Source organism: Marmota marmota, unplaced genomic scaffold (genome assembly GCF_001458135.2).
Source record: "Marmota marmota marmota unplaced genomic scaffold, marMar, whole genome shotgun sequence".
Taxonomy (NCBI): domain Eukaryota; kingdom Metazoa; phylum Chordata; class Mammalia; order Rodentia; family Sciuridae; genus Marmota; species Marmota marmota.
This window is the reverse complement of record NW_026000249.1, coordinates 11,008,806-11,036,422: the sequence shown is the minus strand read 5'-3', so window position 1 is coordinate 11,036,422 and position 27,617 is coordinate 11,008,806. Positions and strand designations below refer to the sequence as shown.

Genomic DNA, 27,617 nt, shown 5'->3' with positions numbered 1-27,617 from the left:
TATGGAAATTTTTGAATTATTTTCTGTCCAAACAGGTGGGGACAAGTATCAAGTGGGCAGAGTGGGCTACATTTGCACAACTAGTCTTTTTTGGGGGGTAGGGCAGTGTTGGGGATAGAACCCGGGGTTTTCTGCATGCTAGGCAAACCCTCTATCACTGAGTTACACCTCTAGCCCTCACACCAGTCTTTTTAAAGGTGTTAGCATCAGCCAGGGAATGAAACTTGAAACTTTTCTGGATTACAGATGAGCATTGATTTGATCATAGTTGCAGTGTCAAAATTCCAATTTAACATAGAAGTAGATATTATGGAAAAATAAAGTGTTTTCATAGATCATAGCTAGGTTCTTTTTCATAGTCCCTTCTCCAAGCTGATCATTCTTTATTATTTTTTCTTTTGTCTACCAAGTGGTCACTGAGGTAGGACTGTGGCAAAATGTGTAGGCTGATTGCAGGGCAGGGTGTCCAAATGGCTCGTTGTTGTTGGTCCATGGAGTGACAACATCTTTGGTGCAGTAAAGAGCTCTGAACACACAGGTGTAGCCAAACATCTGGGCAAATATTCAAGTGCTCCTTATATTTTCTTCTCCAGTGTATAAATAACTCACTTTTGGCACTATATAATCTTAAAGCATGATGTCTAAATTGAAATTTAAAGACACAATTTTTTGAAATAGTATATGAATAATAGAAGTCAATGGTGAACCCCAAACTAAAATAAATCCCAATAATCTGCTGACCCCCTAAACTCCCAGAAAATTGTTTTTCTCTTTGCAGGCCTGAAAACAAAGCCAACTGCTTCTATTTGGAATGCACTCAGCTACAGCGAACAGAAACTTGATTTAAGGGGCTCACAGAAACTGAAGTTTCTTTCCTTTACCTAACAAGAAGATTAGTGGGTGACGGTTGCTGGTTCCGTGGCTCAATCACGCCATCAAGGACTCAAACATAGGGTTCATTTTCATTTAGTGGGTAGATATTAAGTCTGTACACTCTGTCAATTATTTCTACTGAAGGACAGTTTTTTACTTAAAATATTTTAATTAAAGCATTATAGTTTTACATAGTAGTTGGGTTCATCTCAACAAATTAATACATTCATGGAATTCTATTTCAGTTAATGTCCTCCCCTTTTCTTTCCCTCTTCCCTCACCTCATTCTCCTTTCTCTACTGATCTTCCTTTTGCTGATCTATTTATTTATATTTTGATTGGTTCTTTCTACCTATACATAAAGGTGAAATTTCCCGTGGCATATTTTATATGCACATAGCATGATTTTTTTAAAAAAAATTATTCCATATTTCCTACCCTTTCCCATCCCTTCTCCCTCTTAATCTCCTTCTTCTGCTCTACTGATCTTCCCTGTATCTTTATGATATCCCATCCTCTCTTCCTTCTTTTGAAGGTAAGTTTTATATAAAGCTAATTTCAAAGACTGGAGAAGTTAAAAAAATGAAAAGTCATGTTAAAAATAGTGAGCATGTGCCTTAGGGTTTGGTGTGGTCTGTTTAAAAATGTTTTCCTTGGTACCTGGTCCTGGCTCTTGTCATACTGAGACACTTCATCTTTGTTTGCTTTGTTCTATTCTGTTGTCTCCTTTGCTTTGGGGGTCAAAGTTAATGCCCCCAGTAGAGGCAGTGAAGCAGAGGAACAAGGACTATGGGCCCAACAGCCTGTCCCTCTTTAACCATTTTTGTCCTACAAAAAGACAATGTCATACAGTTCAATGCAATAATTTAAATATCATTTGGTGACTATTGAATGCTGATTATTTATAAAAAATCAAAACTTTAATAACTCCCAAGTGGCCAAGCTGGAATAAAAACACTGACATCAGTACCCTAGCTGCTTCCCCCAAATTTCATTAAATGCTCCTCATCTCCTGGCCTCCAGGTAATAAAGCTAAAGATAGCCTTTTCCTACTTTTTGAAGTTTTCTATACTTCCTTAGAATTTGTGAGAAAATATAATCAGCCTCTCTGGAAGATTAGGAGGGCAGTAAGATACCATAGCCACCTCCCGGCTGACATTTGAGCCGTGCTTCCCGCCTGGTCAATCCTTTTGGAGGCAGCCAGAGTATGGCTTGTATCAAACTCTATATTTAGGAAGAACAACTGTGAGCTATGACAGGAATTCTCTTTAACACTTAGCCTTAAACTGAGTTCCCCTCCAGCCCCGAGCCAGGAGCAGCTCTCTGTACCGGGAGAGGCACAGAGCACTCGAGCTATTTCAGCCACATGAAAAGCATCAGAATTGAGATCGCAGCTCAGAGGACACCGGGCGTCCCTTCCACCCTCCAAGGAGCTTTGTATTCTTGCACCTGGCTGCCTGGGACTTTCCTCAGGCAGTAAACAAATACAGAAAGCAGGTAAGCAGAAGGACCAGCTCTGCTGGCACCTGGGCTTTCTGAAGGAAATGTCCTTGATACCTAACTTGATGTAACTACTTATAACTTTATAGGCTTGTAACCAGTGGGGGTAGTTTCTTTATCAACTCCCTGTTCACTGATGGTGTTGCTGCTTATTTTATACATTGTTTATGCATATGTGTGTGAGGGGTGTGCTGAAAAAATATTGAACTAGAGGTATTTTTCATTGATAGGGATGTTAGTAAAATGTTCACAATCCAGATATAACTGTGACCTTGAAGCTGGATGGTCAGCATTACAGTCAGCCAGCTGTAGACTGATTTGGACTCAAAGCTGAGAATTAATCAGGAGAACTGGGAGCAAAGAAAAGCTATAATGCTAGTTTTCTGATTTACCTAAATCCGCATTATTGACAGAGTTGTTACACAGTACAAGTTTGAATGCTTTTCTCATTTCCCTAAGTGCCAAGCTTACTCTTAATGATAAAGTTCTATTAATATCTGTGTGTAGATAGAACCTTCTTTTTAAGAGCTTCACTCTGGTCAGTTTTCCTGTAACTTCTATCAGTGAAGAGGGCAGTTCTCACTGTCCCCATCTATGCGGGTACCAGATTTCAAGGCATGGGACTATAAAGTCTCTTCCCTCCCATTGTATTTAAAACAGAGTGAATAAGGAGTCAGTTCAGACAGCTGAACATCTTTCTACACCCTTCTCAGGAATTATTTTTAGCTGTAGGACAGAAGATAATTCCCTTTGAGATGGAGCTTTATCCATTTACTTGACCTTTCGAAAGAACAAACAAAGCTCTTCTTTCCAAATATTGATTTTCCTCTGAATCCCTTCTTATTAAATTAGTGATATTAATGTTGACCAATTTTTAGTAATTCAAGGAGTTTTATTTAGAAGTTAGATATTAGGTGCTGTCCAATCAAAACCAACCAGGGGTATATATTGTACATGACTCAGCATACAGACCATTAAAAGTCCCTACTGACTTGCAGAACTGCCAGGAAAACTCAACTGCACTCAGTTGGCAAGCATTTCCATTATACTATAGGCTTTGTAAAAGTCAATATATGCCTGTCAAACTTTCAATGTTTTCAAATTTTAGCCAGAGCCAGGAGACAGACACAGTAATTGAGTATTATAAAGAGTACCTCTCTGGATGAAAAGCTGTGGCCCCGGTGGGAGTAGAAAGTGTACCTAAGGCATAGCTTTCTTTTTTTGGTCCCGGGAGGAAGCATGCAGATGAAGAGGGAAGGTGCATCCTATACTCTACATCCCTGATGGAGGTGAATACGGGGCCAGGGAAACAGCTAGGGAACATGGTCTATTTTTATTCATTAGTGTGCTTTGCCCTGATTTCTCTGCAAATAATGAGGACAGCAGGAACTGCTGCTGAACTGATTTACACAAATGTTCTCTAGCCTGTTTGTGAGGAACAAGAGCTGGGAGCTAACCAACTTTTTCTATAGGTGTCTCTATTCAATATTGACATGGATGTTTAGAAGAGATTTGTATATAAATCAGAATATACCAAAACTATAAGGAAGATAAGGCCCACCCATTTGTTAGGCTATGTTTCTCCCCTCAAAAAACATAGCAGGACAGTAGTTGTTGTTATTGCCAGTGAAAAAAAAAACAAAATCAGCTTATCAAAAAAAAAATCATTGCAGTATAAATGACACAACTATCCATTGCTTGTTTTTTGTTTTGTTTTACATTCCAACATGCTATTGTAATAACATAAAGAAATTTCCTAATTCCCATGTTTTAAATTGATGTAAAATAACTTTTCAAAAGTTCCCAAATGATAGTAGTTGAACTTTAGTTGTACACACTCAGAGAAAACTATGCTGAGATATTTAAAATCCTCTGAGAATTCTTTGCATGACTTCTACTAGCTTTTGAGGAATGGAAACGTTAAAAATTAAGTCACTACACTTTTCACTTTGGCATTGATCTGTGTGCCCTAGATCCAAAAATTTAAAATGATTCATTTTCCTTTGACACTGAACAAAAGACAGTAATCTTTTTGAAACAAATCATAGAGCAAAATGTATCCCTGTTGTTCATTTTGGTTTTGCTATTTAATTTTTTAACCATATTAAAAATAACTGTGCGTACACCTTTATGCATGGAGGCTATATCCATGTAATTCTAAAGCATTTGGGTAAAACTTTTATAAAAAGCCTCATCATTTTCATGTATATAGCTACAAAAACTCTACTTGGATATACTAATTTTAAAAATATGTAATTGTTTAACTTCACATAATAGAGCCTAAGACTTTGAAGATCTGAAAAAAAAACAACAACCCAAGTTACTCACAGAGTTCTCAGATCTTTTATCTCTACAGGTGTTGAGGAACATCTGTCTATCAATTCTCTGTACTTAAGGCTGCATATCAGTAATAACAATCACAAATCATTAGCTGTGGACAGTGCCAGTAAAACAATAAATACTTGCACCATGCTTTAACATTCGCAGGGCCTTCCCAGCAGCATTATGTGCTTTGAATGTTACTACAGCCTGTGAGGCAGGTAAATTTTAAGGAAGGGGAAATGAGCCTAGAAATGTTGAGCAACATTGCCCAGGTCACATAGGACTTGTGGCAAATGCTAATACTGCTTCCTGTGTCACTTATTTACATGTTAACATGTATGTTTAAACCAGTCAATAGATAGAATGCAGTCAACCTGTTTTATAGTTTAGGTTTAGAACACAGAGTGCTTTTCATTCAATGAATTTTTTAACTTTTCACTTGGTCCTGTTCTTGTTTAATAAATGAAGCTATAAAAATAAGCCAGAGCTGGGTTATTATTTCCTGTTCCTTCAGCCCCAGTAAACAGCCTAGTCCCCAAATATGCTCCAGTTACACTGCCCTAAGGAAGGTTGAAAGAATGAAATAGTCCTCTGGGAATGAAGCAGTTCTACATCTTGGGTATCTGATCTGACATGGGCACTGAAGTCCTTCTGCCTTCTGAGATCGTTGAAAGCAAAGCTTGAGCTCTGTATGAGCACCCTGCAGAGGGCCTGAGGAACATAAGGCAGTGCTGGGGTGTGGGGTGATGAAGCTGTAGCCCAGGTTCTCCGAGTACCTCCCAAGAGCTGGGAGAAGAGACATGTGCACAGTGGGGATGTAGCACAGGCCATTTGTCTTTGGGTGTTCAACAAAGAGCAGGTGCTCTCACTGGACTGACTAGCCGCCCTGGCAACAATGAATTCAGATCAAAAGTTCAGCTTCAAGTGGAGAGCCGCTGAAGCCTGAACAAAGGTGTTTTATTCCCACCGCCTCTGTGCTTTGCTGCTCTTGGCAGAGGGTCAGGAGGGCAGGGAAGGAGATGATAGGGCCTTTCAAGTTTCTGATCCCCTATCATTAGCATCAGGGGCGAGGCATCTCAGCATTTCTCCTCCTGAATGATTTATTGGGGCGCTCTAGTATTCCCTCTCCCCAAGGCTTTCAGAAGGAGGGTCTCTAAGTAACTTTGGAAATTGAGACTGAAAGAATATATGGCCTGTGAAAGGGGTGGCTGCCCAGTTGAATCATGAGTTAAATTTGAATTTATCAAGACTAAGAATCTGAATGCCGCCACATCTAACAGTTTCTTACTTATTTTTTAGGACTAAGACTGCCTGAATATGTCGAAACAGCCAGTTTCCAATGTCAGAGCCATCCAGGTAAGTAGGTGTGTTTGTGTTTTAACATCAGCTCTGTGACTTCTAGTGTGATCGCTTAAGTCATACTGTGATTGTTCACCTCTAACTGATGTGAAGAAAAGAAAGTTCCTCTTGGTAAGGCTCCTGAAGGACAATTGAGAAATGAAGACCGGTAAGCATAAAAGAGAAAATAAAAGCTATTTTTGTTTAATTGTTCTGGATTATTATAAAGACAAATCAAATTTTATAAATGAGAATTAAATTATCTTCTACAAAAATATAGTGTGTTCACAATAGCCTATTATATGCTTTCTGAAGAACTAGAAGAGATTTGCTCAAAGGCTCCATACAGAAAGCAATGATAAGGAGAGGAAAATGCTAATTGCTCTGATTTGATCAGTGCACATTGCATACATGTATTGTTATAAAATATCATATTGTTGAAATATCATACTGTACTCTATAAATCTTTATAACTATTAAATATTAATTTAAAAATGTAGCATGTTTTTTGATATCCATGTTTTATATGCTCAACAATAGAGATAGAATGTTCAGTTTCCATTTTCATATCCAATTGCTATATGGATATATCAGTGGGTCAAAGTTTGTTGATGCCTCTGTTTCAAATACATCTTTTAAAGCTGGGGGTATAGCTCAGTGGTAGAGCACAAGCTTTGTATGTGGGAGGCCCTGGGTTCAATCCTCAGCATAAAATCAAATAAAATATATCTTTCTTAAAAAAAATGCCCTTTTATAATCAAGTGTTCTTCCCATGGCTTGTTTATTTATTTATTTATTTTTAATTTTGGTTATTTATTTTTAAAATTTCATATGTTATTAGCTTTCCTCATGCCATCTCAGTAAAAAAATTCTTTGGTTGTTTAAATTGACTTAGTATCACCCACAAAAATGGGAAAGAGAAGCAGGCATTTTGAAACAAAAACACAATTATGAAAATAACTTTCAGTATTTGTTTTTATTCAACATTTAATTTGCTATTTCTCTTAAGTGTTCTGTGTTTGATTGTCAAATGGCTCCCACTCAGAGAATTGGGTACAATGATTTATTGTAAAATTCCTTCTTTTTATCAACATGGAACCCATCTCTGCTTTCTCCAAATGAACATTTTTTTTCTTTCTGGACTTTTTCTGAATGTGTGAGGGCATGTGGCAGTTGCAGAATGTGTTAGCTTTGATGTACCATCATGGCATAAATACAGTCACAAACAGTTGACTGTGTTTTGGAAGGGCATGCACGTGGCCAGGCTGTGACTACATCATTGAGGGTTTTAGAAATCCTGGCACACACCAGTGATGGATGTGGGTGGAGGGACAGATCTTTCTTTACTTGTCATGACTAATGCATATTCTTAAATTGGTGGGGTTCTAAGTGGCAGGATATATGACAACCTCTAGAAACCTGTCACTTAGTAAGCCACCAAGGAGGGGCCTATGTATTTGGCAAGGATTCCATTCCAAATTGTGACATTCAGTCCTCTGGTGTCTACCTAGTGAGACCCTGACATCCTGACAGTAGCAGTGGAAATTATTTTGTCTCTCAGAATTTGGATATAATTGAGCTTTAGAATCTTCTCTTCCACATGTAAGCAGTTAGTAACATGTGCTCTGAAATCAGATTGCTGAGGTCCTTCATCTGTCTTGTGCTGGCATAGGATCATAGGAAAGTAACTGTACCCTGTTCTCTCTCTGTACCTCCACTCCCACATTTGTAAAATGGGGATGATAATAGTACTCACCATCTAGGGCTATATGTATAAGATGCTGAAAACAGCACAATATACACTAGCTGAAGATCAACCATTATTATAGTTATGATCTTTCAGGAGTGTTTTATGTAAGTTCTGAGCAATAATACCATTGGATCACTTCGCTTAAAGCTTCAAAGTGCTAAACATAAAATTTCCTTTTTATTTTGTAGGACACAAAACCATAATCTTCTCTTGGGCTGCTTTTGCTTCTCTTTCCTTTAAAGCTGAAAGCATGATTTGTCTTCTCTCAGTGCTCCCTGGCCTCACTCAACTCTACACTGAAAATTCACCAGCATTTCATTTACTAATTTTGACCTTGATATATGTTTAGACCTATCATATTTAAAAAGCTACTATCGACTATTCTCAGTAGCTGTTATTATGTTGCATTACAAAAAAATCCGTCCACTTTACCAACAAGGGCAATACAGTCATTCCTTATGGTGTGGTGTTGCCTCTTTCAATATATTTTATGCCACACAAAAAGCCCAGTTTAACGTACCTTCATTTTCTTGTGGCTAAATTGGATCAGTACTATCTAATATTTTCTATCATTTTTGTATTAACCTTAAGTAGGATGCATTAAATAAAATATAAAAATGGTTACACAGTACAAAGTAGTTTATAGTAGGGATATTTTCTAGGTTACAGTCTTCTCTGGAACAAATAAAAACCCTGATTGATGAGGGAATACCCTCATTGTGTAAATGCCATTCAAAGGTCTTAAATGTTCTACTCAATACATTCTAGTCACTTTTTATTAGAACCTTATTTCCAATCCAGTTCACTGGTTGTTTCCTGGGTACATATTGTGGACCAGGTACTGTGCTAAGTGTAGGGTATACAAAGATGCATTGATATCTGATTCCTATATTTGAGAAACTCATAGACTCCTACTTAATAGCTACATGACTTTGGGCAAGTTTATTTTGTCCTCTTTGTGCCTCAGTTTCCTCATCTGTCAATAAGGGAATTAATAATAGTGTGTATCTCAAGGTTTCTGGGAGGGTAAATTGAATTAATCAAATTTAATACATGTAAATGCTTAGGCCATTGGCTGGGTCATTGTAATTGTTTAAGAAAGAACTTTTATTATCAATGATAATCATCAATCATCATCATCATCTAGTTCATGACTACACTTTTTAAAAATTTTTTTAGTTGTAGATGGGCACAATATCTTTAAATTTTTTTATTTTTATTTTTTGGGCACAATATCTTTACTTATTTATTTTTATGTGATGCTGAGGATCGAACCCAGTGCCTCACTGTGTGTGAGGCAAGCACTCTACCATTGAGCCACAACCCCAGCCCAAACAGTGGCAGATTTGTGTGTGTGTGTGTGTGTGTGGGGGGGGGTGCTGGGGATTGAACCCAGGGCCTTGTGCATGCAAGGCAGGCACTCTACCAACTGAGCTATATCCCCAGCCCTCATCATCTAATTCAATAGTACCCAAATGTGTCCTTTGGAAAACCAGTTTTATGAGATATTGTTAATTAAATTAAAGGCATCTATCATTAAATGTTTGGAAAAATTTATCAGAGTCAATAACTTGAAAATAGCATCATATTATTTCCAGGAAGGTGGTAACATATACAATGTTTTCTAAACATATTGGACCTCTTCAATGAGTATCTTGCTGTATAGTGTTTGGCAGAGCAAATGTCTAGAAATAATAATTGGGGTCTCTACTTTGTCTGGGTTGGTTAAACTTAAGCTACTTTCAGCCATGCTTGTAACAGGCAGGCAGATCAGGAACTGAGTTATTGCACCTGTGTTAGAAAACATGGCATCAAACAGTTGCAAACCTCTTAGCTTACCTTTCTGTAAAATGGGGATAATATGTTACTTAACATGGTTGTTATAATGCAAAATGCAAAATCATGTATGGCAAGCACCTGGTTTATAGTACACACATTTCTTAAGAGATGGCTCTTTACATGTAGTAATGCATGGAATGGCTTTGCTTTCTCTTCAAGTGGCTCTATCTCCTCCATGTACTAGAATAAGAGGGAGACCAGAACTAGATTCACCCTTAGAACAAGTGGACAATTGTCTTTTACATCCATACTGAAGAAGAGAAGGCCTTTGAATTTTGTGGAGATTTTAAGTATACCCTTATTTCACATAGTTTTAACTAAGTCTCAGCAAGGGAGCATAAAAATAGCTTGAAGGAATCAGTTGATTCTTTCATAGCCTGGACAGGGTTTTTGTCTCTTAAACAGCTGATAAAGTTGTGTCTCAGAGGTTGGCAAACCTTTTCTGAAAAGGACCACATAGTAAATATTTTATGCTTTGGGGTTGTTTGGTCTGTTCCAATTACTCAACTCCATTGTTATACCATAAAGCAGCCATAGGCAATACAAACATAGGTGTGTTTCAGTGAAATTTTATTTGAAAATCAGGTGGTGGGCTGAATTTGGCCAGTGGATTGTAGTTTTCCAACTACAGTTTTAGACTCTCCAGGCTGCTTGTTATTCCCCATTGTTGATGGGAATGGAGCTGTGACCAAGGTAACATCAGCACATTTGGGACACTAAGTCCGCTCCCTTCCCACGAAAGAATTTGACATGACAGGTGGTGGGGAAAGCTAGAGCTGCAGGGAAATCTAATCCCATCAGTGATCTGCTTTGTGACTTTCTCTAATGAGACCAAATGACATCAGCTACTGGTAGCACCTGCTTGTTCTTCTTCTTCCTCCCAAACATACCCCCTTTTGGAAATATCACAGGCCTCCCAGGGTCTCATTCATACAGAGCCAATCTTCTCTGGGTTGTCACTGGTCATTTCTCTCTATTGTTTATCAAAGTAGCTATTATTTTTCCTCTCCCAGGCGATCTGAGAGCTCATGGCTGACTGGGAAAGAGTCCTGTGCCCTAGTCTTAGCTCTGCAGTGTGACTTCACCCCCCCCCCTTGTAATCTGCAAAGGGAAGGTGTTGTGTTAAATGACCACTAAGCCTCTGACCAGCTTCTAATAGTCTGTGAATTTCTTGAGAATAACTTCCAAGGTTTACTATTAGGATGACAGTAATAACTACAGTTATTCTGGGTTTCCTATGTTTTTGGCACAGTGCAAAGAATTTTTGTGGATCATAACATTAGGTTAGGAGATATGAAATAATGCACCCAGGATCACACAGCTTGTAAGTAGGAGAGTCAGACCTGAACTCAGTGGTCCAGTGCAATCCCAGAGGCCATGTTTGGAACCACTGTGCCCATTCTTGTTAGTTGTCATCCCCACCCTTGGCATAGAGCACAAGACTGGGTGTGTGGCTGTGGATCATCTCAAGGGTGATTGGAAGTGCCAAGGCTACTTGAGGGACAATTACTATTTTATGGATGCTGGGTGCCTGCCTTTTTTTTTTAAAGAATTCAACTCTCTTTCAGAAATTGTGTCAGGATTTCAGTGGAGAAGCTAATAGCTGACACCAATTAAAGTCATGTTAAAGGCAAGTTGGCTTACAGTGAAAAGTACAAAATAAAGGGACTCAGTGACAAACATGGTCTTGAAATACAAGCAACCACCACCACTGAATTATTACCTCTGGCTTAATCAACTCAATCAAGCTGCTTGTGAAACTAACTCCAACTCTTTCATCATACATTCAAAGGAATGATTCTGTGAGCCCTTCGTGTGTGGCTTCTTACTATAGGTTTCCATTGCTATTCAGTCTGCATAGAGAACAGAATATTTTGACACCCCACATTTTAATGCTTCTTTTCCTTCTCCATCCATAATCATTGCTCTTCCACTCTCAATTGCCCAGGGCATAAAGAAATAGCAGTCTCTGTGGAAGCCCCAAATACACACAGACAAGATTCCAAGTATATGACACTCCTTGATACAAAGGAAGAGACTATCATCATCATTGATTAAGCTAAAAATCATAATAATTATATATGCCTTCCTTCAATATTTTATTTAAATTTAAAACAGTAACTTTCATTTGCCATTTGTTTTAATGTAGATATAAAGCCCTTTCTTTGATCATGTATATACTATTTCTTTCTTACAAAAACCACTTCAATACATTGTTTCTGATTTTCAATGCTGGATTCTATAAAGTAATAGCAAGAACTTGCATACAGCTGTCTGACTCTCTGCTCTAACCAGGGCCTCATTCTTGTGACATGAGACAAACTGGCTAAAAGATGTCATTTTTTGATGGCGACATTTATAAGTACTTCAGAGATACAACCTGCCCCCAACCAATTGTGCACATTATCTTAATAGCTGTACAGTACATTCCTGAAATCTGATTTCCCTGGATGACAAGACTACAGTTGAGTTATCCAGGAAATTATTGAAGAGAACAAAAAGTGTTGAGAACAGAGAAAAAAAGAAAATGGTTCAGTATGAAACATCATGGGGGAAAACAGTGGCTGAGTGGGAGTTTCTCAAAGTCGTGTTGAGTGGGAATATTTTGTGTGTTTTTAATCTATTCCACCTTTCAAGAATCCCTAACCTGTTATGCATTCTAGTGACACAGAATTTTAATTTAAAATAAGTTGATTATATTTCAGTTGGTAGGTGTGTGTGTATGTGTGTGTGTGTTTGTGTGTCTGTCTGACTGTCTGTCTCTCATTTCAGGTGAATATATCAAAAAGAAACTTCAATTTCTTCTCAGAAAACATACCTCTTTTTGAAAGTCTTCTGTAAAGATGCTATAGTCTTAAAATGTCACATCCTGCTCTGTTCATGGCAGGACTAGGACTGTGAGAATAGGAAACTGCAGAAAGAAATACTGTAAAATGCAACCCATAGAATTTCCTCTGACTGCATCTTGGGAGAATGACTTTTGGATCCTGGCAGGAGCTGATGGGAATCTTTGAAAACTAAAGATGAATCAGTGGGGGGTCATTAGAAACAAATATGCAACACAGTAGGTTCAGAAAAGGGAGACAAAAAGAGAGGAGGAGATGGGAGAACAATGACTATGGAAAGTAAAGTTCAATAGGAATTGTCAGCACCCAGGGGCCAGCAGCTATCAGAATCCAACCCCCTGGGGAAAGAAGATGTCATTCCATTGTAAACCCCAGTGGAGTGACTGTGAAGGGAATATTGTTTCCAGAATCCTCCTGGCTCAAAGCCTGGAGTCAAGTAAAGAGAACAATACAAATAATTAAGGGAGTGGTGGAATTAACTTACAGGGAATTCTTTCTACTTTTCTTCATCTGGTGAGATCAAATGTAGTATTCATTTCACATCAGATAGGTCTTCTATCAGGGAACTGTATCCTGTACTGGCAAAAGATGATCTAGTAGATTTTTTCCATTCCCAACTTGGAGGATGTAACAAATTATGTATAGCTTGGGAAAATGATGCACCTGGTCTGTTGAAGGGGAGCACATTTAAAAATATCTAATATGAGTAAACCTCAAGGAGAGAAAGGAATTAGATAGGGTTGCATTACCAAAGGGAGGAAAAAAAAAAAAAAAACCAAGAACCTGCTTCCTTCACATTTATACAGAATCTATATAGCAAAAAAACTCCAACTTAACATTAATGACTTTGTACATTAATGACTTTGGTCATTAATGTTAAGCCTTTTCTGTGTTTATTCTTTCATTTTAAAAATAGCTTATAGCCAGATGTGGTGGCACAAGCCTGTAATCCCAGTGTCTCGGAGGCTGAGGCAGGAGGATGGCAAGTTCAAAGCCAGCCTCAGGGACTTAGAAAGGCCCTAAGAAACTTAGTGAGAACCTGTCTCTAAATAAAAAAATTAAAAAAGGGCTGGGGATATGGCTCAGTGGTTAAGTACCCCTGGGTTAACTCTCCAGTTCCAAAAATAGATAGATAGATAGATAGATAGATAGATAGATAGATAGAAGCTTATATTCCAAACTCATTTTCAATGGCCAATGCCATACTCAATTTGCAGGGGGAAAGAGTGAAGGATTGAAAAGATATTTCATTTGTATTCAAACACAGAGAAAGCCCTGGGGATGTATGTAGCTCAGTGGTACAGTGCTTGCCCAGCACGTTCAAGGCTCTGGTTTCCATTCCTAGTATTTCAAACAAACTGGAGCAAGTCAGTGAAAAAGACAAGAATATGACCCAATTCTCTGGCCAATGGAATAAAAACAGAGATCTACACATCTACATTTTCCTATCAAATTCAAGTTAAAGGAATTTTCTTTATGTGTATAATTTAGTCTATAATTTGTCATTCAAGTATCACTGCCCTACAATTATATTAATGAAACATCTCTAATCATCTTATTACTAGTGTAATGCATGCCACCGTTGACAAAGCATTCCTTTTACACTCCCTCATTGGTGCACATGAATGATTGGATGTTCCACATGTTTTCAGGCTGCTTTCATTCCTGTCAATATTTGCTGTCATAAAAAGCCATTTAGGTTCCTGATGTGAGTGATGCTTTAAAGAAGAAAAAGTGTCAAGTCAGTAAGTTAATGGCTCATTTTTCAAAGTGGCTTTTCTTTGGCAGATATTCTGGAATTATCTATTCTGTATGCCCCTTTTCAAAGGCCTTTCTCAAAATATAAGTCTGTAATTTCAGAGCAGGTTACAGCTAACTTCAGCCAAGTGAAAAGAACTCTTTGGAGAATGGTTTGGTAGAGTATAAAGGTCTGATTTTACAGTTAGACAGCTTTGATTTAGAATCCTGGCTTTTGCTTGTAGTCTTTTTTGGGGAGAGGGGCGGTCAGGATTGAACACAGGGGTGCTCTACCACTGAGCTACATCCCCAGTCCTTTTTATTTTGAGACAGTCTTGCAAAGTTGCCCAGGCTGGTCTGGAATTTGGGGTCCTCCTGACTCAGCTTCCTGAGTGGCTGGGATTACAGACATTTTGTGCCAGCATGCCCACTTGCTTGTATTAATTGTGTGACCTTGTACAAATTATCTAACTCAGTTTCTTTATCAGTAAAACAAAGATGATTATATCAACCTCAGAATACTTGTGAGAATGTAGGTGTTCAAACCTCCATCTCCTCAGACTTTGCATTAGATATCCTTAGAATTCCTTAATTGAGGGAAGGATTCCATGGTTAAGAGGTTTGAAAAACCCTGCTGTAGCCTAATATTCATATCACAAGTGGGGACAGAGCAGCTATCACTTTTTCAAGTACTGAGAATCTGTTAGCAACTCCTAGAACTGGGCTCTTTTCACTATTTTTTTTTAAAGAGAGAGAGAGAGAAAAGAGAGAGAGAATTTTTTTAATATTTATTATTCAGTTTTCGGTGGACACAACATCTTTATTTTATTTTATGTGGTGCTGAGGATTGCACCCAGCGCCCTGTGCATGTCAAGTGAGTGTGTTACCGCTTGAGCCACATCCCCAGCCCCTCTTTTCACTATTGTAAACCACACATGACCCATGGAGAGGCTACTTGAATTTCTACAATTAATCCCCAGATGGGAAAAGCGGGTGGGCCCATAGCATGTGCTTTATCTATTACATTATTGTGGATGACTTTTGCATTTTTTTTTTACTGAAAGCCACAATGAACTATAGAACATACATACTTGAGTAAATAGGTTAGTTTAACTATTAAGTCTTTTAGAAACAATATGATAATCTGACCTGGCTATTAGGAAGATTCCCCCTGTATGTAGATTCTTAATAAATGGGTTGGGATGGGGTGATCTCACTAAACTTTTAATTGATTAACCTTCTCCCATATAATCCTTATTGACTATCTCCCTCTTTCATCCAGACTGTACTACTGGAAATAGTCTATTGATTCAATTATGTATCATCTTCTATGAGTCTTATTTATATTGTTTTGATCTTCTTACTTCAGGTCCCTATGATATGTCTTCCAATCTAAACACTGTCAGTTGTAAAATACCATTAATTTATTTTATTTTCTTGTTTTTGGTGGTGATGGAGATGGAATCCAGGGCCTCATGCATGTTAAGTGGGCCCTACCACTGAGCTACAACCCCAGCTAATACTATTATTTTATGTCTTGCCCAGAAATAAAGAAAATTTGCCAATTAAAATTATAAGATACAAATGGACGTAGTGTCCTATGTCTGTAATCCCAGTCTCTTGGGAGTTGAGGTTGGAGAACTGCTTGAGCTCAGGAATTTGAGGCCAGCCTGGTAATACAGTAAGACTGTGTCTCAAAAAAAAAGTATAAGATATCACTAGCTGTAAGACACATTATGATTTCAAATATATTAAAAAAATACATCTTGGAGTTCACAAAGTATGGCTCCATATTTTCAACTATTTAAGACCTATCTTTCCCTCTATCTTATCTGTCTTATAGGACATATTAATCAAAAATACTTCCTGGCTTGCTGACTCTAATGATGGCACCGCAATGATGTACCTCTGTTTTTTTTTTCCACTATAAATACTCTTGATTGATTTCTTTTCTGTAGAATCATCATTATTCTAGTAAGAAGGGAAGTTTTAAAGCCCCTAGATGGGAAAAGTTACTTCCTGTTGTCCGTGCTGAATGAACATGGACAGTGGATACCACTTGTCATGGGTGTCATTCCCCTGGTGACAGCTTATACCAGGTGCTTCCAAATGGACATTACTACATTTCACAATAATTTCATTTGGTCCAATCTGTGTTATAATAAAATGATGCCTTTGCTCAGGCATCATTGTCACTCAAAACAAGATGAAACTTCAACTTTTCAAACCCACATATCCCATTACTCATAAAGCAACACTTTTATCTATAGTGGAAAAAATGTGTTGTACTTTTTTTTAAAAAAAGTGTTTAATGAATGTTTTATGTGAGTGCTACTATTGGTTGAAGACATTTTAGGTCTCTATTATATGTCTTCACCCTTCTTTTTCTTTTTTTTTTTTTTTTGGTACCAGGGATTGAACTCAGGGGCACTCAACCACTGACCACACCCCCAGCCCTTTTTTGTATTTTATTTAGAGATAGGGTCTCAATGAGTTGCTTAGTGCCTTGCTAAGTTGCTGAGGCTGGCTTTGAACTCATGATCCTCCTGCCTCACCCTCCTGAGCTGCTGGGATTACAGGCACGTGCCACTATGCCTGGGTGTTTTCACCTTTTGATATCAGATAAAATATGGGCAAAATTCAAATTTATGTATTCTCTTCCCAAGTTCAAATTACTATGTCAACATGACATTACATAATTTAATTTTTGGAACATTTCATATTAAGTAGATGGTATTTTGTGTTCTCCACTGATGGAGATTAATATGTTGTCTTAATAAAGAATAAGAATCGGTGAGTTATAATACAAAGGGAACTTATCTTTTCAACATTCTGCTTATTCCTTACTGACACAGAAGAGTGTGTTGGGAAGAGGATTGAAGGTCAATTCCAGAGGCCTAAGGCAATGCTGAAATATGGCAGGATGTTATGTAAAGAAGGGAACAGCAGCATAGGAGGTGTGAATGTCCCCCATTCCTTGGTAAATCTGAAGGGACCTGAAGGAAGGCAAGGGCATGGGGTGGCTTTTGCAGATGCTTTCCTTCTGTCCTACGGTTCTGTGTTTCTTCCTTATCCCTGACAGAGATAATATGCACCACAGGAGGGCAATAGCGAGAACAAACTGTCTTCAAATTCTTCCACCCAATAAGGAATTGTAAAATCGCTGCTCAGATATAAGGATGAATACCAGAAATCTGTAACAAATGGAAGTCAAATTTTCCTTTGCATATTTTGTGCTGTCATTACAGCAATTTTCCTGAGATAAAAAGCTTTGAAGATGTACTTTTCAGACACATTTTTTCTCCAATGATTGCTGTCTCAGAGTATCATTGCAATTTCATACATTTCTCGAGCTAAATCTACACCATTTTCTCTTTTAGGCAAATATCAATATTCCAATGGGAGCCTTTCGGCCAGGAGCTGGGCAACCCCCCAGAAGAAAAGAATGTACTCCTGAAACCGAGGAGGTGAGGAAAACTTAGCTAGTAGAGCTTAGCAAGGTCTGTCTCCTCCAAAATCCTCCCTGAAGGAGAGCAGAGGCCAGGTGGGGCAGCAGGACAAGGGAGGGGAAATAAATGTGCATCAGGGAATCAATATATAATATGCAGATTTATGTAGTTGTCTTGGTTATTCAGCTAGGAAACTCTGTCCCTCTCATTTCTTCAACCAAGTCCCTGGCACAGTTTCTTGAGGATACTGAGCTTCCTGTTGTTCATTGATTTTATGTGTGTCAGGGAGGACACAGCCTCTCAGTTGCTTTTAGTTTAGTGATAGTTACTAGTAATTTGTTAGCTAGGTTTCACTTGGAAACCTTTATCAATCTGAATAGGATGTATTTAAGACAGCTTCTGATGTGTGCTGAATACAAATTGGAGTTCTGGAAGTATGCACATTGAATCACTTGTGGATTTGAACAATCACCATGATCTCTGGATATTTCCTTTGAAGACAACTTTGCAAAGGAGTCTATCAAAACTCCATTTCTACTTTTTTTTCTCCCTCTAATTTTTCTTCCCCAAATTCAAGTACCTGGTTTGCTAAAATGAAGGCTTACATTATGCAATAAGTAGCAAAGAGTTTTCAGAAGTTTTTGTTTTTTTATTCACATGTGACTTTTCTGCTGAAACCTGGAAGGAAGATCTGATTCTGAGGTAAAAATTAAGATTTTGAAGCATTTTATTAGCACAAGACAAGAAAAATGGAATTAAATAAAGCCAAAATGCACACAAAACTGTATTTTATCTTGTGATAAAAGTAAAAAGGCTTTTTTACTTTTTCAGTGACATTTTTGGTATTTCCCCCCAACAACATCTATCACCATATTATGGTTACTAACAAGATTTTATCCTGTATCTAATCTTTTCTCCTGTGACTATTTTTTAAACTTTATTTTTAAAATTTTTATTAGTTATTGATGGATTATTTATTTATTTGCTTATATGTGGTGCTGAGACTCGAATCCAGTGCCTCACACATGCTAGGCAAGCACTCTATGACTGAGTTACAACCCCAGCCCCTAAACTTTATTTTATTTTATTAATGTGGTACTAAGGATAGAATTCAGTGCCTCACATGTGCTAGGCAAGTGCTCTATCACTGAGCCACGACCCCATCCCTCCTGTGACTATTCTTTTTTTAAAATATATTTTTAGTTGTACATGGACACAATATACTTATTTATTTATTTATTTATTTTATGTGGTGCTGAAGATCAAAGCCAGTGCCTCACATGTGCAAGGCAAGTGCTCAACCACTGAGCTACAACCCCAGCCCTGTGACTATTCTTGATGTGGTCCTGGGTCAGTGGTTCCAGCCTCCCATCAATAGATAATTCTTGAGAGAAAGAAATGAACTATTTAAGTGATGTCATCAAGTTCTGGAATTTCAGCTACTAAGTTACCTTTGATGAATAAAATTGTTGAATATGCAAGTTTAAAAGACCTGACCCTACCTTGCTTTTCTTTTCTTTTTCTTTTTTTAAAAAATATTTGTGAATTGACCTTTATTTATCTATTTATATGTGGTGCTGAGACTTGAACCCAGTGCCTCATGCACACCAGGCAAGTGCACTACCGTTTAGCCATAACCCTAGCCCTCTACCCTGCTTTTCAATGGTTATATAACCCTAAGTTCTAGTTCTCTAACTTGCCTTCCAGTTAACTCATGAATTCTCCATCCAGGATCTGAGTCTAGTACTTGAGAGTGAGCCTCAAATTGTATCTCCTCCATTCTTCAGAGTGTTGCTGTGATAAAATAATCTGTGATATAATGGATATGGCATAGTCTAGTAGGTATCTGATAAATGATTATTCATCAGTTGATCTAATTGTCCAATTTTCTTTTTTTTTTTCTCTCTTTTTTTTTTTTTATTGGTTGTTCATGAGAGACCCCTGGACTTGCTGTTTTGCATGTTGTGAGAAAGAGCCATGGGAAGGTAAAATGGAAGGCAGTGGAATTTTTCCTATGCCTGTTGTCATTAGATTTTCTTCTCATGTTTCCTCTTAAGCTGTTTCTGTCACTATGGTGGCAATTAATCAGAAGGTAGCTTGACCTTCTTTCTCATTAAATTGACTGATGTAACAGTTGCTTTGGAGGCTCCGTCTTACTTCTTCTCTGTGGTACAGATGGTCCTTGATTCTTCTCTGTACAACTGGTACTTTCTTCCACACAAGTGTATCACTGAGGGGGCTAGGGAAGCACTTTGCTCTCACTCTTGCTTTGCCCCCAATATGAGGTTTCCAGCACATTCTAAAATAATCAAGAATGGATACAGTCTAGTTTATTAATATATACTTTATAACCAGCCACATATACAAGTAGCCAACTAATATTCTTTACATGATAGAGTAAGTAAGGTATCCACAGAGATCCAGAGACCCCAGGAGTATTTCTTCAATGGTGCCACACTTCTTCACAGGGCTCAGTGGGCAAGAGGAAAGTAGAGCTGGGGAGCTCCCTTATCACACAAGCAGGAATGAACTGTGAGGACTGGTGGGTTTTCCAGAGGAGTGGGCTCTCCTGCTTCAAGCTCTGGCCTGGCTCACAGAATTAGTTTTTTACAGAAACAATATTTTAAGGGGAGTGGTTGGGCAATTTGGCTTGGGTACAAGGTAGGTTAAGTAGGATTCTGTGTGGTAAGTCCCAGTTGCCATTTGTGGCATAGTTTGGGAAAATAGAATCTGAAGTCAAAATAATTTCCACATTCATATTTAATACTACTATCTAAGTTTGGAAACAGAATTGCTTACTTCCATAGATTTGGGACTCATTGCTTAGCCTTGCCTTAAGAGAATTTTGGTATAACATGGGGATCTTAACATAATATCTCTGTCACAGTCAGTAGGCTCTCCATGTAAACTCAGAAGAGTTTTTGATCCTGATACCCTCTCAGATGTGAAGAAGAAGATGCACCCCAGCAGAAATCCAATGAATCTTTGGCAGCCTCACAAGCCTGTGAACACTGGTTATCTCTGGTCCACCTGTGGCCTCTGGCAAGCCCTTTGCTTTGCTTCCCCAGGTAGAGTGCACCCTATGTGTGCTTGGCCTGTCAGTCATTGGCATTTGCCTGGCACAGGAACCTCATAGTCAAATCCTCATAGGCAGGCCTGGTCTTTTGCATGACAAGCAGCTGCTGGCTTAAAGTGATTGGAAAGGTATTGACAAGCCTCCACCAAGAGAGAGAATTTTTTTTAATATGTACTTTTCACTTTTCGGTGGACACAACATCTTTATTTTATTTTTATGTGGTGCTGAGGATCAAACCCAGCATCCCACGCATGCCAGGCAAGCGCATTACCGCTTCAGCCACATCCCCAGCCCCCACAAATCTCTCTTTTGATCAAAATGTCATCAAGCCACAAAGTAGCATGTTGGGATTTTCTGTTAAATATTTCCCTTTCCATCAGGTCTCTTCAAAATGTGAAGATATTATTTAATTCTGGTTCAGCTACTTCTTAGCTGTGTGACCTTAAGCAAGTTTCTCAGCTCTCCTGTGCTTAAGTCTTGTGAGTAAGGTAAGAGTAGTGCCAGATTTATAGGGCTGGTGTGAGGGTTCAATGAGCAAGTATGTGTAACTTAGAACAGCTAGTAGTGTTTGCTGTTATTGTTAAGTCTTCAGTGCTTGGGCATGAGTGAACAGTAGACTGTCACCCCACATAGGAGAGCTCGGGGGAGAACTCAGTAAAGTATCTGGTAGCAAAGAGGAATATGAAAGCAAGTGAGCTGGAAAATGCTTCACTGTTTTGCTAACCTTTACAAATACTCTGTGACTTCCAAAACAAGCATTTTCCTTCCCAACAGTCATTCCTAAAACTGGGAATGTGTCTGTGGTCTATAAGGCTTCTCCCATCCTTTCTTCATCTGAACCAAAGAATGTCCTCCATGTCCCTTCTCAGTTCAAATATCTATTTATGAAAAAGAAACAAAAAGAATGTACTTAATTAGCCAAATGAGGCCATCTGGAACTCAGCTTGTTCATGCTTTAATTTACTGTAATCCTTATAACAACAAATTCGTGGAAGAAATAGAATTGTATTTCATTAAGTTTTTAAAAGATGAGAGAAGATTCAGTTTTAAAAAAATGCACCACTATTAACCCCCTTCCTGAGTCAATATCATAATGTCAAATTATTAAATATAATTTTCCATTATATCTCACCTCTCCAAATCAAATACTAAAAGTCTTACCTTGATTAAAAAAAAAAACAAAAACACAGTGCACTGAGGTTTTAATAACTTGAAAAGAAGATGCCCACTATGAAATATTACCATTATTCATCTGCATATATTCACATAAATCTTTGTACATTGACACATAAGTTCAGAGATAGATATAATGTGTTAAATGTGCCAATGGAGCACATTTTGATGTTACAAAGATATGACTTACTGGGGAACTTAACAGAAGGAATTGGAAACATTTTTCTCCTTCAGGCTTCTTTATTAAGATCTACCCACCTAACAACCATGGGAACATTTATAAGTGAGGAAACATTTTTCATTTCACTGCTACACATATTAAAAAAAAGCAATACTTTATATTCTTGTTAAAAAGTCCCTCCTGGAAGCCCAACAAAGAACATTTTGGAATACCTAGTCATCTAAGTAGATGTTTTACAGCTTTAATTACTGCTTCTATATCTACATTTATAAATGATGAATGTGTGTGTGTGTAAGGAAAAGCAGCCAATCCTATGGCTCTGTACATTGACCTGCAGAAACGGTATCTTCCAGATATTTACAGCAGGTATAGTCTACATTGACTTACTTTATCATTTCATGTGGGTGACATGTTAGCCATTTCATCAGTACTATACCAGATTCAGAGAAAATGACTATAGGAAAAGCCATTAGTCCTTAGTAGAAGAACATCACCTCAATATTTTATGTGTCTACTCATTCCCTCTAATAAGCAATTTAAAAATGTGTCTATAAAAGAAATGTCTTCCAAGTAATTTGTCAGGGTTTGGAGAAGCTTGAAAATGTTCTTCAAGTTCTAACCAATCTGAGAACTAGGCATAGGAGCTGGCAGGGACTAACACATGGCATCAGCATCATCCCAATGACAGGGCTGCCAAGTTAGGCTGGAGGGCCTAGGACTTCACAGAAGGCCGACATTCAGTTTCTTATTCTTTTCCCCTTGGAATTGTATTAATTCACCCAGGTATTGGCCCCCAAAGTGGAATTCTGCCAGTCTCACATTTGAGACCATGTTAGTTTGTGTCCTCCAAGAAGCAGGCTCAAGGATGGGATTAGATGTGCAAAATATTTATTGAGGAAACTACTTGTAAGGAAAAGTGGGAGGGAGTGGCAGGAGGCTGTCAGAGCACCAGTCAGACCACACTGCAGGGGAAGGTGAGAAGGATGGAGGGGGGTGGATCTGCGGAAGCAGTTCAGACTTCCGGGCTGCTCTAAGGTCAATTCTCCAGCCAGAGCTGCTCTGTTGAAGTGTCATGTGTCTCTCAGGAATAGACCTGCCTTAGGATTCCTGTCACACTCAGTCATTGGTTACAAGCAGCCGTGGAAGCGTGACCTCAGCTGGTGATGGATGGATTTCAGGGCGAAGCAGCTGGGACTGTCATTCGAGTACCCTCCCTGCAGTAAACTGATAGGAGGCATGTTCTCAAGGCTGCCAAGGTGATCAAATGTTCTCTTAAATAGCTTCTTCCCAGGCCCTTGGAGACTGTGTTCCCCCACCTGTAGCAAATAGAAAGAATGTACTAAGAAGCAACTTTCTTCTGTAGTAATGAGTTGGAGCCATACACAGCAGCTGATCTTATTATCTTATAGTCACTGTTGTATGTGTGTTGGGTATATGTACATAGAGGTGTGGATTTGTCGCTATGGTACATTCTTAAGATTAATGAATTAATCAGCAATCATCAAGTATGCTTGTGCGTATCTGTAACTGGGCATTGGAAGAGCCATAAAAAGGACAGGATGTAGATATTGCCCTAAAGCTGCAACAAAAACATAACAACAGATCATGATAGGAAATTTAAAATACTTTCAAAGCAGGAGGAGAAGGCTGGGTCTCCTCTATTGGCCCCTCACACCCTATCCTTATTCAAAGTGGTTTCCCTTATGTCCTTTTGTTTATACTTTTCAAAGATGTCGTGGGACCAAAGACTGGCAGCCACAGCACCTCAAATAAAACCTTGAAAATTCCTGAACTATGTCATCATTAGAGCCAGCCATACACTAAAGTTACTTATTTTGTTCTTCCAGATTTATTTTACTAAACTCTAGATCTTATTGGAACTGAGGCTGTCTTAACAATGCAAGAGAAAGTAACTCTGCTAGAATCACAATCTGACATTCTTGCTTTATTTTTTTTCCTGGTTTATGTCCATGAGCCAGAGAAGGATCAAATATCTTTTCTAGGGAGTTGAATATCTTCTCATTTTCCTTCAGGGAGCTCCTCCCACCTCAGATGAGGAGAAGAAGCCAATTCCGGGAGCTAAGAAACTTCCAGGACCTGCGGTCAACCTATCGGAGATCCAGAATATTAAAAGTGAACTGAAATATGTCCCCAAAGCTGAACAGTAGTTGGCAGAAAAAGGTGAGTTAAAAACTAGTTTGTCTCAAAAACACCACTATAAAATGGCACAGAAGAAGCCTGGAATTTTATTAAGTACCAGGAGCCTTCAATTTAGACTAGTATGTCTATGGTGCATTTTTCTGGTAAAGCCAAGCTTTGGGGCTCATCTTATTCTACAATTAGTCAGAAATTGAGGATGTTTGTCTGCCAGCTCCTTTCTGGTCACCCTTCTGGGTTGGGGAAGGGTGAGGAGAGGAAAAATGCTTGGGGAATAGATTTAAGGAGCTTTTGGTCTTGGGATCCAGGGAGTCCTCTTTCATCCACATGCTGCAGTTTCCCCACTCACATACCACAAAGAGCAGTGGGCTATTCCTTTAGCTAGAAGATCCAAGGAGCAAGGAGATGAACAGGTCTGGAAGTGTGAAGGGGCACAGAATAGGAGTTTAGGGCTCGACGAGAATTAACCCAGGTATGTGGAAGGCAGATAGTACCTTGTAGTAACTCCTGTGGATGGAGCAAGTGTAGGTTTAAAACTATACATGCTACCCCCAATAAGGCAATTCAATTTATCTGTTCAACAATGACCCCCTGGTAGGGGCGCAGCCCACCCTCTATCTGTAAAGCAGGCTCCTGTCAACTGGTATAGAAATTCTTGCCACCAGGAGGATTGTAGAATTGACCCAAATCATTGCTCTTTTTCCAAAAGACTTGAGGAGAGCAAATGTACCTTTATCTAACATTACTAAACCCAACCATGCACAATCTATTCCATTTCTTAAGCAGACATCTACAGGAGAGGAATCTATACTGGGAACTTAAAACAGGCTTTTATCTCACTGAATGGTCATTCATTCATTTGTCCACGTGCCCAATTATTCAATCAATATTTATCATCTACAATGTGCTGAACACTAGAAGCACTTATTAATCACTTACCATGTGCCAGATACTTTGTGAAAAGCACTATATCTATTGTTTCTGATAAGCCTCATGATAACCAACTATTGTCCTAATTCTTGAGATGAGTCTTAGAGAAGCTGATGTTCTCCATCTATCATACATCCTAAAAAGGGTTTCTGACCTCAAAGTTCATGCTATCACCTACTTGTTATACTGCTTCAACCCCTTCTTCCCATCACACCTTTCAGATGGATTACACACTCCCTGTTGGTGTTGGGGTGAAATTTTCTGACCTTCTAGAAGGCAGAGGCAAGCAGTAGGGCAGATGAGGCCCTGATATATCTTTTCCTCTAGACAGAATGAAGAACTGAATGTTCTGTGAGACAATCCAATAGGTTGTGGCCATGTTATTTGTGTCATATGTGCATGGATTTACTAGGATATTTGCTACTTCTGCAAAAAAGATATCTTTGTAGTCTAGAGAAAAAGAATAGCCATTTTGAGTCAAACTAAAAAAAAAAAAACAGTATTTAAGGTTTGTAGTTCAGTTATGTAAAAAAAAAAAAAAAANATTTAAGGTTTGTAGTTCAGTTATGGTAAAAAAAAAAAAAAAGAGTAAGAATAAAAAACAGAGGAATCCATGCCCATAGAAATGAATCCCAGGAACCTCGATGGGGACAAAATGACATGAACGGGAACTGACCTGACATGTAGCTGCATGCACTTGATATTATTTATGACAGAATGGAGCAAACTGATGATAAGCATACTCAGTCCTGCTTGTGTTGTGAAACTGAGATGAAATCTTCCAATCCATTTGGAATGAAGCTACAGAACTTCCTTGTGAGAAAGCCTAGAGATGGGAAATTAACTTTTTGTAATATTATCATCAGCCGAACAAGGTTGTCTAGTTAGACATATGAATTTTTAATGCAAACTTTAAAGGATTTGCTTTTGTGAAATCCATGTTGACCTAAATTTAACCCTAGTTCCCGTTTCAAAAGAATTTGGCTTTGAAGATTCAAGGAAGGGCTGTTAAAAATGAGCTCAGAGAGGACCTTGCATTGGTACATAGCAGCAGTTGATTCAGTAGCCTTGGATGTTTGGTTACAGTAAACAGAGAACAAAATCAACTCAGTAAAATATTGAAAAGGTAGCAGAGTACCCAGTACACATTTTTGTCACTTCATTTTCTCAGAGAAGACTTTAATGTTTCTTCTCCCTTGTGTTAGCTTTTTGTCACTGTGAAAAAGTACCTGGGAAAATGAACTTAAAGGGAGGAAAGATTTATTTATTAAAACTCCTGGTTTTAGAGGTTTAATCTATGGTTGTTTGGCCCCATTGCTTTGGGTGTGTGGTGAGGCAAACATTCATGATGGAAGGGCGTGGTGGAACAAAACTGCTTATCTCTGGCAGCCAGAAAGCAAAAAGAAAACAAGACAAAGGGGCTGAGAAAGGGAGGTGCAAAATATCCCTTTCAAAGGCACCTCCTACTCCCATAACCTACTTCCTCCAACTAGTCCCCATCTTCGAAAATTTCCACCACCTCTCAGTAGTGCCACTAACTGGGAAGCAAGTCTTCAACACATGAGCCATTGAGGGACATTTCAGATCCAAACTGTAACATCCCCATGAACAATTCTAATGTGAAACCTCTCTGAGAAACCTATTTATACTTAATCTCACGGGAATGTGAACATCTAAGTTGTCAGATTAATTGATCTGAATTCCAAATGAGTACAGACATTGTTTTAAGCTAAGAAATGATCTTTATTTCTTGTAGAAGCTTCTAACTCATCTGTTCTGCAAACCTGTGATTTCAGTGGTTACAGGTCTATGGTCACAGAGGGAGAACAGTTCGTAACATTCATTGATTTAATGAACTCATGAGCAATAGCTACGCTGGAATAGACATTACTTAACTCCTCACTGGTTAGATTGATTTCCTCCTTCTTGGGCCACCATTTTGTTGTCACTCACCCTCACTCTGTATTGTCCAATTATTTGATCAAACAGATCATTGGTTTGAAGACAGAGTAAGTCTAATGTGTTCATACTGACAAACACCAAAAACCATGAGACTCAAGAATCAAAGTCCACATTATAATTAATACAATCTTTAGACATATAAGGCAGAGCAGCATATCCTTCCAGTCAAGATCAGTGTCTCCTTTTAAGCAGGATTTTAGATGTGTTCCCTGCTTTATTTTATGGCCAGATTGTTCATGGAAATTGACTAAAAACATTACAGTACAAGAACCAGAAAGGCCAATAAAGGCCCATTAGGGATGGGGAATCATAGCTTGTGAAAAAGGACTTAGGACCTGGACCCAGTCAGGAATCAGACCAGGTAAGAAAGAGACAGCATTGGGGCTGGGGATGTGGCTCAAGCGGTAGCATGCTCGCCTGGCATACGTGTGGCCCGGGTTCGATCCTCAGTACCACATACAAACAAAGATGTTGTGTCCGCCGA

At 38.5% G+C, this 27,617-nt stretch overlaps 1 protein-coding gene across 4 annotated transcripts in view; it reads left to right on the top strand.

Annotated features, from left to right (window-relative positions):
• Positions 1 to 2,151: 2,151 nt before the first annotated feature.
• Smpx (small muscle protein X-linked) overlaps positions 2,152 to 27,617 on the top strand; it is a 54,727-nt gene continuing 29,261 nt past the window's right edge. For all 4 annotated transcript variants that reach the window (XM_015488169.2, XM_048796285.1, XM_048796287.1 and 1 more), the window contains exons 1-4: positions 2,152 to 2,370; positions 5,995 to 6,051; positions 17,586 to 17,672; positions 24,118 to 24,265. In XM_015488169.2, coding sequence (XP_015343655.1) covers positions 6,013 to 6,051; positions 17,586 to 17,672; positions 24,118 to 24,252 — 261 coding nt within the window. In that variant the 5' untranslated portion in view covers positions 2,152 to 2,370; positions 5,995 to 6,012 and the 3' untranslated portion in view covers positions 24,253 to 24,265. The remainder of the gene's footprint in view (positions 2,371 to 5,994; positions 6,052 to 17,585; positions 17,673 to 24,117; positions 24,266 to 27,617) is intronic.